This window comes from Pseudophryne corroboree, chromosome 11, assembly GCF_028390025.1.
Source record: "Pseudophryne corroboree isolate aPseCor3 chromosome 11, aPseCor3.hap2, whole genome shotgun sequence".
Taxonomy (NCBI): Eukaryota; Metazoa; Chordata; class Amphibia; order Anura; family Myobatrachidae; genus Pseudophryne; species Pseudophryne corroboree.
The window spans coordinates 133,513,414-133,527,680 of NC_086454.1; the positions used below are offsets into that span (position 1 = coordinate 133,513,414).

General features: G+C 47.6%; 1 protein-coding gene across 4 annotated transcripts in view; it reads right to left on the minus strand.

Moving 5' to 3' along the window:
- Window positions 1-396: 396 nt before the first annotated feature.
- SNX15 (sorting nexin 15) overlaps window positions 397-14,267 on the minus strand; it is a 109,439-nt gene continuing 95,568 nt past the window's right edge. For all 4 annotated transcript variants that reach the window (XM_063944829.1, XM_063944827.1, XM_063944826.1 and 1 more), the window contains 2 exons: window positions 8,298-8,522; window positions 397-916 (listed from right to left, as the gene is read on the minus strand). In XM_063944829.1, the coding sequence (XP_063800899.1) occupies window positions 810-916; window positions 8,298-8,522 (332 nt within the window). In that variant the 3' untranslated portion in view covers window positions 397-809. The remainder of the gene's footprint in view (window positions 917-8,297; window positions 8,523-14,267) is intronic.

The following is a 14,267-nucleotide window of genomic DNA, read 5'->3' on the forward strand; positions in this document are numbered from 1 at the left end:
TCTTATGGCACACTGACCATCTATTCTTATTACACAGATAATTCAGTGCATATAATCCAGCATGCAATTGTAGGTGTTTGTGTAATGATTCACTGAAACAGCCCATCCTACTTAAAGGTGGGTACACACTGGCTGATATATCACGGGTCCGTCGGCCAGTGTGTACGGCCGATATGTCTGTGAACTCCGCCATTCACAGACATATCGCGTCGGCCCCGCAGTACAGCCAACAGCCAATATATCTACCAGTTCATGACGTCAGTCCCCGACGGATCGGGCACTGTGTATGCTCAACACACTGCCCGATCAATCAATTGATCTATCAGATTCAGGCAAAAGATGTTCCCCCTAGAAAGCAGCAGAATGCTGGAATGTTAGGAAAGAGAATACAATGTGTCATTTACCACATAAAATGGTGCATTTATCACTGATGATAGTTCACTTATAAAACAAAGATTCTCTCAGTTCTGACATTTGTACAACTGGTAAATAAACAAAACTCTAGTAAATAAAAATCTGTGAACTCATTCTGCAAACAAACATCTCATTTCCTCTGGTGTCCAATACTTTGTCCAACTCAGATGCGGCAAGTAGTGAGAAAATACAACATACTTTGAAGGAAGCACATGATTGGAGGATCCATGGGCCACCTATATAGAGAAGATGCAAACAAATCCTTGTGTCTCGTATTGGTATATAAAGCATGGTGTGCAGTATCCCTCTTGTTACAGGTCCAATTCTGAATTAAAATAACAATTGAAAAAAACCTTTTACACAAGATCCAGCAACTTTTCTGTGCTCATTTGGGATCACTCTGTTTTCCCGCCTATGTGCTCTAGAAAGATTTTTTCCGCATGGTGGAGATATTCTGCTGTTCTGCGAGTCACAGCATCTCGTCTGTCCGGGCAAGGATCATCTGGCGGAAAAATATATATATATATACTGGGTAATGCAAAGAGCATATGATTAATGTTCTATTGAGCAATCAGTCAAGTCAGTCTGTTATAGATTCTAGAAATACATTTATAAAGACAATGGGTGTTCCACAGCTGGGAGATACATCACATGGAGCCCCTCTATATGCAGCAGGGAGATAAATCACATGGAATCCCTCTACACCCAGCAAGTAGAGACATCATATACGGAGCCCCTCTACCAGCAGCTGGGAGATACATCACATGGAGTCCCTCTACACACAGCTATGAGATGCATCCTGTATGGAGCCCCTCTACCAGCATCTGGGAGATGCATCACATGGAGCTACTCTACATGCAGCTGGGAGATACATCACATGGAGCCCCTCTATATGCAGCTGGGAGATAAATCACATGGAATCCCTCTACACCCAGCTAGGATATACATCATATACGGAGCCCCTCTACCAGCAGCTGGAAGTGGAGCCCCTCTACAGCAGCTGGGAGATGCATCACATGGAGTCCCTCTACACCCAGCTATGAGATGCATCATATATGGAGCCCCTCTACCAGCAGCTGGGAGATGCATCACATGGAGCCCCTGTACATGCAGCTGGGAGATACATCACATGGAGCCCCTCTACACCCAGCTTGGAGATGCATCATATATGGAGCCCCTCTATCAGCAGCTGGGAGTGGAGCCGCACTACACACAGCTGGGAGGTACATCACATGGAGCTACTCTACACGAAGCATCACATGGACACATGGAGCCCCTCTACCAGCAGCTTGGAGTGGAGCCACTCTACACGCAGCTGGGAGGTACATCACATGGTGCCCTTCTACCTTGATGGGCACGAAATACTTGTACACGACTAAACATACATGTGAGCACCCTCTGTGTTTGGATGTGTAAGGAAAAGAGATATCAGTCAAACCTGATTTAAATATTTTAAAGACACCATTAGATGTGTCGCAGCTGTTTGTGAATGTAAGCATACATGTGTGCAGAAATCTCTTCTGATATACACAAGGGTGAATCTGTATTGCTTAAAGATCCACACCCCATCCTTTGGAAGATTTTGACATCCACAAGGGGATTACGTTATCCATGTTGAAAGGTTCTGTCCAAATAGACGGACACACATTTTTGTCTGTTTTTCTCTTTTTATCTTTACAAGGATCAAAAAGGACAATAGCGCTACGGATTATGCCATTGACTCGGACGACTGTAAAGGATTTATCGTATGGTTGAGAGCTTTACATGAGACTGAATATCTAGTTGTGTGAGCGCAACAAAGGGTTATATCTATCTTTTTTTGCTTGTATTAACGACTGGATGTGAATGGCGACACATTTTTGAGTATTTACCCATTGTAGCTGCTCCTGAGTGCGCAGGTGTTTTATTCTCACTTTCTGTGTTTGTTAATACACTTAAAAGTACCATTACTTCTACTGTATATAAATATTTGTAGACTTTTTACATAATTCACACTGGCATAAATAGGAATTTTTGGTTACCTACCGTTAAATCCTTTTCTCGTAGTCGGTAAAGGATGCTGGGGTCCACATTAGTACCATGCGGTATAGACGGGTCTACCAGGAGCCATTGGCACTTTAAGACTTTGAGAGTGCAGGCTGGCTCCTCCCTCTATGCCCCTCCTACCAGACTCAGTCTAGAAACTGTGCCCGAGGAGACGGACATCTTCGAGAGAAGGATATAACACAGATAGTGGCGAGAGTCATACCAGCTCACACATACAAGGCACATCAAGCTAACTAGCTTGAAAAACTCAGCAACTGCTGAAACATTACTTACCAAGTAACAATGCAGTACACAACTAAACAAAGTTGTACTGAACCAGATAACGGTTGCAGGAAAACGAAGCGCTGGGCGGGCGCCCAGCATCCTCTACGGACTACGAGAAAAGGATTTACCGGTAGGTAACCAAAATCCTATTTTCTCTTACGTCCTAGAGGATGCTGGGGTCCACATTAGTACCATGGGGATGTACCAAAGCTCCCAGAACGGGAGGGAGAGCGCGGAGGCTCCTGCAGAACTGATTGACTGAACTTCAGATCATCAGAGGCCAAAGTATCGAACTTGTAGAACTTAGCAAACGTGTTCGACCCAGACCAAGTTGCAGCTCAGCAAAGTTGTAACGCCGAAACACCCCGGGCAGGCGCCCAGGAAGAACCCACCTTACGAGTAGAGTGGGCCTTAACAGATTTTGGACACGGCAATCCTGCCGTAGAATAAGCATGCTGGATAGTGAACCTAATCCAGCGAAATATAGTCTGCTTTGAAGCAGGACACCCAATTTTCTTGGGATCATACAGGACAAACAAAGAGTCCGATTTCCTGTGACGAGCAGTCCTCTTCACATAGATTCTCAAAGCCCTCACAATCAAGGACGTTGATGAAATTGAGGAGTCAGTAGCCACTGGCACCACAATAGGTTGGTTGATATGAAATGCTGATATGAAGAAACCGCTGACGTGTCCGGAGCTCAGCTCTATCTTCGTGGAATATCAAGTAAGGGCTTTTACAGGACAAAGCCCCCAATTCTGACACAAGTCTAGCAGAGGCTAAGGCCAACAACGTGACCGCCTTCCATGTAAGAAATTTGACCTCAACCTCCAGTAGAGGCTCAAACCAGTCCGACTGGAGAAACTGCTGTACAAAGGAAGGTTGGATGTGCAGAACTCCCTTCAAAAAGGTCTGAACCTCAGGGAGAGCAGCCAATTGTTTCTGGAAGAAAATGGACAGGGCCAAAATCTGGACCTTCACAGATCCCAACCTCAGGCCCATATCCACACCTGCTTGCAGGAAGAGGAGAAAACGTCCCAGTTGAAACTCCACCGCAGGAAACTTCTTGGACTCACACCAAGAGACATATGTCTTCCAAATATGATGGTAATATTTAGACGTTACCCCTTTCCTAGCCTGTATCAGGGCAGGAATGACCTTCTTCGGAATGCCCTTCCGATCTAGTATCAGGCGTTCAACCTCCATGCCATCAAACGTAGCTGTGGTAAGTCTTGATAGGCGAACGGCCCCTGCTGCAGCAGGTCCTCCCGAAGAGGAAGAGGCCTCGGCTCTTCCTGCAAGAGATTCAGAAGGTCCGTGTACCAAGCCCGCCTTGGCCAGTCTGGAGCAATGAGGATCGCTTGAACTCTTGTTCTCCTTTACGAGCTTTAGAACTCTTGGAATGAGTGGGAGTGGTGCACACGTACACCGACTCGAACACCCACGGAAACACCAGTGTGTCCACTGCCACTGCTTGTGGGTGCCTCGACCTGGAACAATAGCGCTGAAGCTTCTTGTTGAGACGAGAGGCCATCATGTCTATTTGGGGTAACCCCCAAAGGCCTGTTATTTCCTTGAACACCTCCGGATGGAGACCCCACTCCCCAGGATGGAGATCGTGTCTGCTGAGGAAGTCTGCTTCCCAGTTGTCCACTCCCGGAATGAAGATTGTAGAGAGCGCCAACGCGTGTTTTTCTGCCCAGAGGATGATTCTCGTCACCTCTGACATCGCAGCTCTGCTTTTCATTCCGCCCTGTTGGTTTATGTAAGCCACTGTCGTTACATTGTCCGGCTGTACTTGAATGACACGATTTCTTAGAAGATGGGCCGCCTGAAGAAGACTGTTGTAGACGGCTCTTAGTTCTAGGATGTTGATGGGCAGGCCGGCTTCCAGACTTGACCACCTTCCTTGGAAGGTTTATCCTTGAGTGACTGCGCCCCAGCCCCGGAGGCTCGCATCCGTGGTTAGAAGGACCCAGTCCTGAATCCCGAACCTGCGGCCCTCCAGAAGGTGAGGCAATTGGAGCCACCAGAGGAGTGAAATCCTGGCCTTTGGCGACAGACGAATTCTCTGGTGCATGTGTAGATGAGATCCTGACCACTTGTCCAGGAGATCCAGTTGGAAGGCCCGAGCATGGAACCTCCCGTACTGGAGAGCCTCGTAAGAGGCCACCATCTTCCCCAAAAGGCGAATGCATTGATGAACTGACACCCGGGCTGGCTTCTGGACATCCCGGACCATTGTTTGTATCACCAACGCCTTTTCCTGCGGAAGAAACTCCCTCTGCACTTCCGTGTCGAGGATCGTCCCCAGAACAGAGACAACCTCCGGGTTGGTTCCAAATAAGATTTTGGAAGGTTCAGAATCGAACCGTGGACTCTGAGTAGGCGGGTTGTGAGTACAATGGACTGCAACAGCTCCTCCTTGGACGATGCTTTTATCAGTAGATCGTCCAGATACGGAATGATGTTTACCCCCTGTTTTCGGAGTAGAACCATCATCTCCGCCATTACCTTGGTGAACACCCTTGGTGCTGTAGAGAGGCCGAATGGCAGGGCCTGGAACTGGAAATGACAGTCCAGTAATGCAAAACGGAGATAAGCCTGATGCGGTAGCCAAATCGGAATGTGGAGGTACGCATCCTTGATATCCAAGGATACTAGGAATTCCCCCTCTTCCAGACCTAATATCCCCGCCCTGAGAGACTCCATTTTGAACTTGAACTCCTTCAGAAAAGGGTTCATTGATTTTAGGTTCAGAATGGGCCTGACCGAACCATCCGGTTTCGGTACCACGAAAGGTTCGAATAGTAACCTGTGGCTTGCAAATGAGGAGGTACTGGCACAATGACCTGTGCCTCCACCAACTTCTGGGCCGCTGCTTGTAGGACAGTCCTGTCCGCCAGAACTGGCAAGCCTGATTTGAAAAATCGGTGAGGAGGGAGATTTTGAAATTCCAACCTGTATCCCTGGTCACAATATCTGTCACCTAGGGATCCAGGCCGGACGATACCCAGACGTGACTGAACTGTCTGAGCCTTGCTCCCACTGGCCCCACCTCCAGGCCACGCGGTCCACAGTCATGCGGAGGACTTTGGCATACTGGAAGCAGGCTTAGTTTCCTGGGAACCTGCCGCAGCAGGTTTCTTGGATTTAGCTCGACCTCCCCTAAAGAAGGTATTGGACGGTTTGGCCTTTCTAGGCTTGTTAGACCGAAAGGACTGTGATGCTGATGAAGAGAAGGATTTCTTCAGAGCAGGTGCAGCTGAGGGAAGGAACGGAGACTTACCCGCTGTAGCCGTGGATATCCACGCATCCAAAGCTTCTTCAAAGAGAGCCTGACCTGTGTAGGGTAGGGACTCCACACTTTTCCTGGATTCTGCGTCGGCCGACCACTTGCGCAGCCACAGTCCCCGACGAGCTGAAACAGACATGGAAGAGATCCCCGCAGCCATGGAACCCAGGTCTTTAATGGATTCTACCATAAAACCTGCTGAATTGTGAATGTTACGCAAAAACAATTCAACATCACCCTTATCCATTGTATCCAAATCCTTAAGTAAAGTGCCTGACCATTTTACTATAGCTTTTGCAATCCATACACTAGCAATAGTGGGACGTAATATGGGCCCTGAAGCTGTGTACATTGATTTAAGTGTATTATCAATTTTTCGATCAGCCGGCTCCTTTAAGGCGGTAGATCCCGGAACAGGTAAAACCACCTTTTTGGAGAGTCTGGACAGAGATGCGTCAACAATTGGCGGGATTTCCCATTTTTTCCTATCCTCCTCAGGGAAAGGAAACGCCACCTGTACCCTTTTAGGGATCTGGAATTTTTTCTCAGTGTTTTCCCATGCTTTCTCAAATATAGCATTTAATTTCTTTGACGCAGGAAAGGTTAGCGAGGCTTTCTTATTTTCAGTGAAAAAAGCCTCCTCAACCTGCTCAGGTGTTGTATCATTAATTTTCAATACATCCCTGATAGCCTCTATCATCAATTGCACCCCCTTCGCAAGAGAGGCAGACCCCCGCAACACATCCCCAGTACCGTCTGTGGTATCAGTATCGGTATCCGTGTCATCTTGCATGACATGAACAAGCGCACGTTTGTGGGGGTATATAGCGGAGCGTCCTGAGGTACCAGAATCGGGCCATACTGCCATAGAGTTCTGTAATACCTGGGTTGCGGATTCATCTATCTGAAATCTGAGAAATCCAAGATTTGATAGGAAAACCACTCAGGTTCCCTTGCTGGAATCTGTGCTAAACCAGTGCTATCCTGATTACATGGAATGGGATCATCCTGGGAGGACATATCCTCCGCAGCATATGACACAGTGTCCCTGGACATGGCTAAAGGAGACCACAAAACACCACACACACACACACACACACACACACACACACACGGGAGGGCAGACAGAGTTTGACCCCCAAGAATGGCAAGAGAGACACAGAGATTGGAGCCAACCCACACACAGAGCTTTTAACCAAAGGGAGACCCTTTGTCAGTGCTGACTGTGCACCTTAATAGGATACACAGTCATACTGCAGCCTTCCCCCCTTCTACAACCCCATGGTACCGTGAGAGATAGCTGGAGTTGCTGTGGAGGGACCTTCTTTCTCCTGATCAGCGCTGTGCAGGCAGGAAAATGGCGCTGTTGTGTCCCCTCTGAGGAGAAGCTCCGCCCCCAAAATGGTGCTGTCTTCCCGCTCTTCATCTGATTATACTGGCCGGAGGATTGATGCTGGCTGAGATCCTGGGATCCCGACAGGCTTTGTGACCAGTGTAGGGTGTAAGCGCTGGCCCAGGGCGCCCCTACAACGCGCCGCACTATGTACTGCTGAGCCATCCCGGAGCGCCCCTACCCTGCTGCCAACTTCACACCGGCCCTCCGCTTGCAAGGGGGGTTGGTGTCTTATTTGCCACAATCTTCAGCTCTGTAAGGGGGTGGCAGCATGCTGCTGGGGTGAGCGATCCCCTGTGGCGGGAAGCGATCTATCCCCTCAGGAGCTCAGTGTCCTGTCAGCGGAGTAAGTGGCTCAGACCCCGCAGGGAGGACACGACTCCCCCCCTTAGTCCCACGCTGCAGGGAGGCTGTTGCCAGCAGCCTCCCTGTAAAATAAAAAACTCTAAAATAACTTTTTTTCTAGAAAAGCTCTGGAGAGCTCCCCTAGCTGTGACCGGCTCCTCCGGGCACATTTTGAAACTCTTAAAGTGCCAATGGCTTCTGGTGGACCCGTCTATACCCCATGGTACTAATGTGGACCCCAGCATCCTCTAGGACGTAAGAGAAATTATAATTGACCTATATGTAAATTGATAAATAACTATAAGGCCCTCTTCTGTAACGGAGTAGGCAGGGAGCATGGGAAACAATAGGGAGCAATTAGCCAATAGGATTATGTTCCTGTTGGCTGTGTGACTGGGCATCCTAGATCTAGACTCCACCTCTAAAGCAAAAGTGATATAAAAAAAAGTTCAGAATGGTGGGATATTTGCCATTTAATATTAATGAGGGACAATCCAATCTCCTCAAAGAATAATCAACCTGAAATCATTAAAAATTTACCTTTCACTCCTTTTAATAAGATATCCACTGCATTTCGGAAAAGCCTGAAGGCTTCTGGGTAATCTTCAGCTAACTCTCTCTCCATTGCTCTCTGGACTTCGCATGTAGCTTCTGAGATGTAAGACCCTTCTTGTTCACCAAGAGAAAGGGAAGAAGTCAGCCCCTCCCCTTCACACTTCAGGGACAGCAGATTCAAAGAGGTATCCAATTCTGCAGATGCACCATCTATATTTGTAACAAAACATACTCTTAATGGAATCATACACAGTAACTATATGGTACATTAGAGGTAGGAAACCAGTCTTTCTCCAGCTCCTGTGGAGCTATGGAACAAGTAGGGCTATAACTAGGGTAGTGGAACCACCCAAGAACACGCCTAACTTCCTATCCAGCCCCCTCTTATGTGACAAAACCAACTGTGTATAAGATGCATACACACGCTGAGATATTGACTATGCCCAATTTTGACTATGCGATTTCCCTTGATCTCCCCAACAGCCCAGAAACACCAATATTGTCTATACACACAATGGAGGTAATTCCAAGTTGATCCCAGCAGGAATTTTTTTAGCAGTTGGGCAAAACCATGTGCACTGCAGGGGGGGCAGATATAACATTTGCAGAGAGTTGGATTTGGGTGGGTTATTTTGTTTCTGTGCAGGGTAAATACTGGCTGCTTTATTTTTACACTGCAATTTAGATTGCAGATTGAACTCACCACACCCAAATCTATCTCTCTCTGCACATGTTATATCTGCCTCCCCTGCAGTGCACATGGTTTTGCCCAACTGCTTAAATATTTCCTGCTGCGATCAACTTGGAATTACCCCCAATGTGATTTTGGCTATGTGTGATTTTGACTATGGCCGTTTTTGTCCACACCCGTTGAGGCTTTTCAACTGTGTGAACTGGCTCCTCCCTCTATGCCCCTCCTCCAGACCTCAGTTTAGAAAATGTGCCCAGGAGACTGGATGCACACTAGTGGAGCTCTACAGAGCTTTGCTGGAAAAAGACTTTCTTAGGTTTTAATTTTACAGGGAAGCTGCTGGCAACAGCTTCCCTGCTGCGTGGGACTTGGGGGGGGGGGGCTGGGGAGTAGGAACCAACAGAACACCATTAGCTCCTGAAGGGTACTGAACACAGCCCAAGCCTGGCCTGCGTTCACTCCCACAGCACTGCTGCCACCCCCTAACAGAGCCAGAAGTCAGAAGGCTGGTGAGTATATTACCGGAGTCCTGCAGAGAGGGGATCCCCCGGTCATCGTTGGCAGCATACAGGTACACGCGCAGTGGCGGGACACTGCGCGCCATGTCTCTCAGCACAAGGGTACAGAGCGCGGGGGGGGGGGGGGGGGGGGGGGGGGGGCGCGCTCTAAGGGCATGTTTTAAAACCTTACTCTCACTGGCAAAAAGGGTACATACATGTACAGCCGCTGATGTGTCATCCCCAGCCAGTATAAATATTACATTGCTGAGGCTGAAGGGCGGGGCTTCTCCTCAGACTTGCCAGAACACTCACTGGGTGCCATTTTCTTCTGCAGAAATTCCAGTGTGAAGCTCCTGAACGCTGTTTCTCCTCATGACAACGCTGATACAAGTACAGGGTGTTATAGAAGGGGCAGAGAGTGTTCATTATAATTAGGTCTGTGGGCCTATTATTGGTATATGCGCTGTAAGTGGGTAATATTTCCATAATTCACAATAAGGGTCTGTCCCCAATAGCGTGTGTGTGTGTGTGTGTGTGTGTGTAACATGTCAGACATGGTATCCGTTCACATGGTCGACCATGTTATGGTCGACAGTCATTAGGTCGACCACTATTGGTCGACATTGACATGGTCGACATGGACACATGGTCGACACATGAAAATGGTCGACACATGAAAGGTCGACATGAGTTTAACTTTTTTTTCTTTTGGGGAACTTTTCCATACTTTACGATCCACATGGACTACGCTTGGAACGGTAAAGTGTGCCGAGCGAAGCGAAGGCACCATGCCCGAAGCATGGCGAGCGAAGCGAGCCATGCGAGGGGATGCGGTGCACTAATTGGGGTTCCCAGTCACTTTATGCAAAAAACGACACCAAAAAAAGTAAAAAAAAAAAAAAACCTCATGTTGACATTTTCATGTGTCGACCATTTTCATGTGTCGACCATGTGTCAATGTCGACCATGTCAATGTCGACCAATAGTGGTCGACCTAATGACTGTCGACCATAACATGGTCGACCATTCATACCGGAACCGTCAGACATTGGGGAGGGTTCTTTCCAGGAAGAACACATTTAGATACACAAGAGGGTAATGTGGTGGCCCTTCCCTCTCAGAAGGAGCCGGAGTGGGTGAGAATGTTGCAAAAGAATATGTCAATGCTTGCAAAGAAATGCTCTGAATCTGAACAACAGGCTAAATATTGGAGGCAGTCTATGGAGGATGCACGGTTTACTGACCACTCCATATCATCCACTCGGGTCCCATCCAGTTCCCAGAAAAGGTCTCTTGCCCAGATAATGCAAGGGGACACAGACACAGATTCCGACTCTGATGTCGACACTGGGGATTTGATAGGGGTAGACCCCAAATTAGCCAAAAGCATACAATGTATGATAGTTGCTATAAAGGCAGTGTTGGAGTTTCCTGAAACAACATTGGTCCCTGAGGAAAAGGATTATTTTAAATTAAATAAAAAGCAGGTTGTGACTTTTTTCCTCCTTCAAAGGATTTGAATGCGTTCTTTGAAGAATCCTGGGGTAACCCAGAGAAGAAATGTACCCTTCCCAGAAGGATACGTGTAGTGTACCCTTTCCCTGAGGAAGACAGGCACAAATGGGAGACTCCCCCAATGATAAACACCTCAGTTTCTCGGCTGTCTAAGAAAATTGTTTTTCCTGCCCCTGGTTCAGCCCCTTTAAAAGATCCAGCTGACCGTAAATTAGAAACAACCCTAAAGTCCATATATACGGCTATACAGTGCTCAGGCCCACCATTGCTTGTGCGTGGGTAGGTAACGCTGTGGAAGAATGGTCTGACAACTTGCTTGTTAACATAGACACAGTTGACAGGGATGAAATAGTCCTAACTCTCGGCCATATCAAAGATGCTGCAGGTTACTTAGTTGAAGCTATGAAGGATATTAGGTTGCTGAGTTCAAGATCCTCCGTTATCGCGATTTCAGCCCACAGGGCGCTATGGATCCGCCAACGGAATGCTGATGCGGAATCAAAAAAGAACATTGTGGCGCTTCCTTACAATGGAGAAGCCCTCTTCGGAGACAAGCTGGATGCCATGATTTCAACAACTACATCAGGCAAGTCAGCATTTCTGCCTTCCGCAGCTGCTCCACCTAGGAAAGGATTTCATTCTCATATGATGCAATCCTTTCGGCCCAACAAGTCCAAAAAGGCAAAGGGTACCCCCTTCTTCGCAGGAAGAGGGTGAGGAAGGGGCAAAAAATCTACAACACCATCAGGCTCGCAGGAGCAGAAGTCAACAGCTACTTCTGCTAAAACCTCAGCATGACACTGGGGCTCCCCTGCGGGAGTACGATCGGGTGGGGGCACGTTTACTGTCTTTCAGCCAGGTCTGGGTTCACTCAGATCTGGATCCTTGGGTATTGCAGATAGTATCCCAAGGGTACCAATTGGAATTTCAGGACCTTCCCCCAGGCCGATTTTTCAAATCTGCCTTACCAGCTTCTGTTCAGGACAGAGCAAAAGTGCTGAACGCAATACAGAAATTATGTCAAGACAATGTAATTTCTTTAGTTCCTGTGTCACAACAGGAAAAAGGGGTTTTATTCAAGCCTGTTTGTAGTGCCGAAACCTGATGGCTCGGTCAGACCGATTTTAAACCTAAAGACTCTGAACCTTTATTTGAAAAGGTTCAAATTCAAGATGGAATCCCTGAGAGTGGTGATCTCCAGCTTGGAGGAAAAGGAATTTCTGGTATCAATGGACATCAAAGATGCTTATTTACATGTTCCCATCTACCCGCCGCATCAGGCATACCTGAGGTTTGCGGTGCAAGACTGCCACTACCAGTTCGAAACATTGCCTTTCGGGCTCTCCACGGCTCCGAGAATATTCACCAAGGTGATGGCGGAGATGATGGTTCTTCTTCGCAAGAAAGGAGTCAAAGTCATCCCATACTTGGACTATCTCCTCATAAAAGCGAGATCCAGGGAGAAACTAGTGCAGAACATTGCACTATCCCTGACGGTGCTTCAACAGCACGGTTGGATCATAAACCTTCCAAAATCACAATTGGAACCCACAATGAGGTTATCATTTCTGGGAATGATATTGGACACTGAAGCACAGAAAGTATTCCTACCGGTGGAAAAGGCTCTGGAGATCCAGAGGATGGTCAAACAAGTTTTAAATCCAGCACGCATATCGATTCATCAGTGCATCCGCCTGCTGGGGAAGATGGTAGCGGCCTACGAGACTCTACAATTTGGCCGATTCCACGCCAGGGTGTTCCAATTGGACCTACTGGACAGGTGGTCCGGATTGCACCTACACATGCACCGGAGGTTAATCCTGTCAACAAAAGCCAGAATTTCACTCTTGTGGTGGCTTCAAAGTTCTCACCTCCTGGAGGGACGCAGGTTCGGGATTCAGACTTGGATCCTGGTGTCCACAGATGCAAGCCTCCGAGGTTGGGGAGCAGCCACGCAAGGGGAAAGCTTCCAAGGACGATGGTCAAGTCAAGAAGTACTCCTTCACATAAACATTCTGGAATTGAGAGCTGTGTACAACAGCCTTCATCAAGCGGCACACCTTCTTCAAGGTCGTCCCATACAGATCCAGTCAGACAATGTAACGGCAGTAGCTTACATAAACCGCCAGGGCGGAACAAAAAGCAGAGCAGCAATGGCAGAGGTGACAAAGATACTCCTCTGGGCAGAAAGACATGCAAAAGCTCTGGCGGCAATTTTCTTTCCGGGAGTGGACAACTGGGAAGCAGACTTCCTCAGCAGACACGATCTCCATCCAGGAGAATGGGGCCTCCACCTAGAAGTCTTGGCAGAGGTAGCAGATCGTTGGGGCGTTCCTCAGTATAACCCACTGAGCACGGTGTCACATATTAAAGCATACATCCCAATTTTTCACATTTATCATTGCTACTATATGAACACACAATATAAACACATACAGGCATAATGGGGGTAATTCTGAGTTGATCGCAGCAGGAACTTTGCTAGCAGTTGGGCAAAACCATGTGCACTGCAGGGGTGGCAGATATAATATGTGCAGAGAGAGTTAGATTTGGGTGGGGTGTGTTCAATCTGCAATCTAAATTGCTGTGTAAAAATAAAGCAGCCAGTATTTACCCTGCACAGAAACAAAATAACCCACCCAAATCTAACTCTCTCTGCAAATGTTATATCTACCCCCCCTGCAGTGCACATGGTTTTGCTCATCTGCTAACAAAGTTCCTGCTGCGATCAACTCAGAATTACCCCCCATGTGCCTAAAAAATAAGATTTTACTTACCGGTAAATCTATTTCTCGTAGTCCGTAGTGGATGCTGGGGACTCCGTAAGGACCATGGGGAATAGACGGGCTCCGCAGGAGACATGGGCACTTTAAGAAAGAATTTAGATTCTGGTGTGCTCTGGCTCCTCCCTCTATGTCCCTCCTCCAGACCTCAGTTAGAGAAACTGTGCCCGGAAGAGCTGACAGTACAAGGAAAGGATTTTGGTAATCCAGGGCAAGATACATACCAGCCACACCAATCACACCTTATAACTTGTGATAAACTTACCCAGTCAACAGTATGAACAGCAACAGAGCATCAGTTCAACCCTGATGCAACAATAACATAGCCCTTATTGCAGCAATAACTATATACAAGTATTGCAGAAGAAGTCCGCACTTGGGACGGGCGCCCAGCATCCACTACGGACTACGAGAAATACATTTACCGGTAAGTAAAATCTTATTTTCTCTAACGTCCTAGTGGATG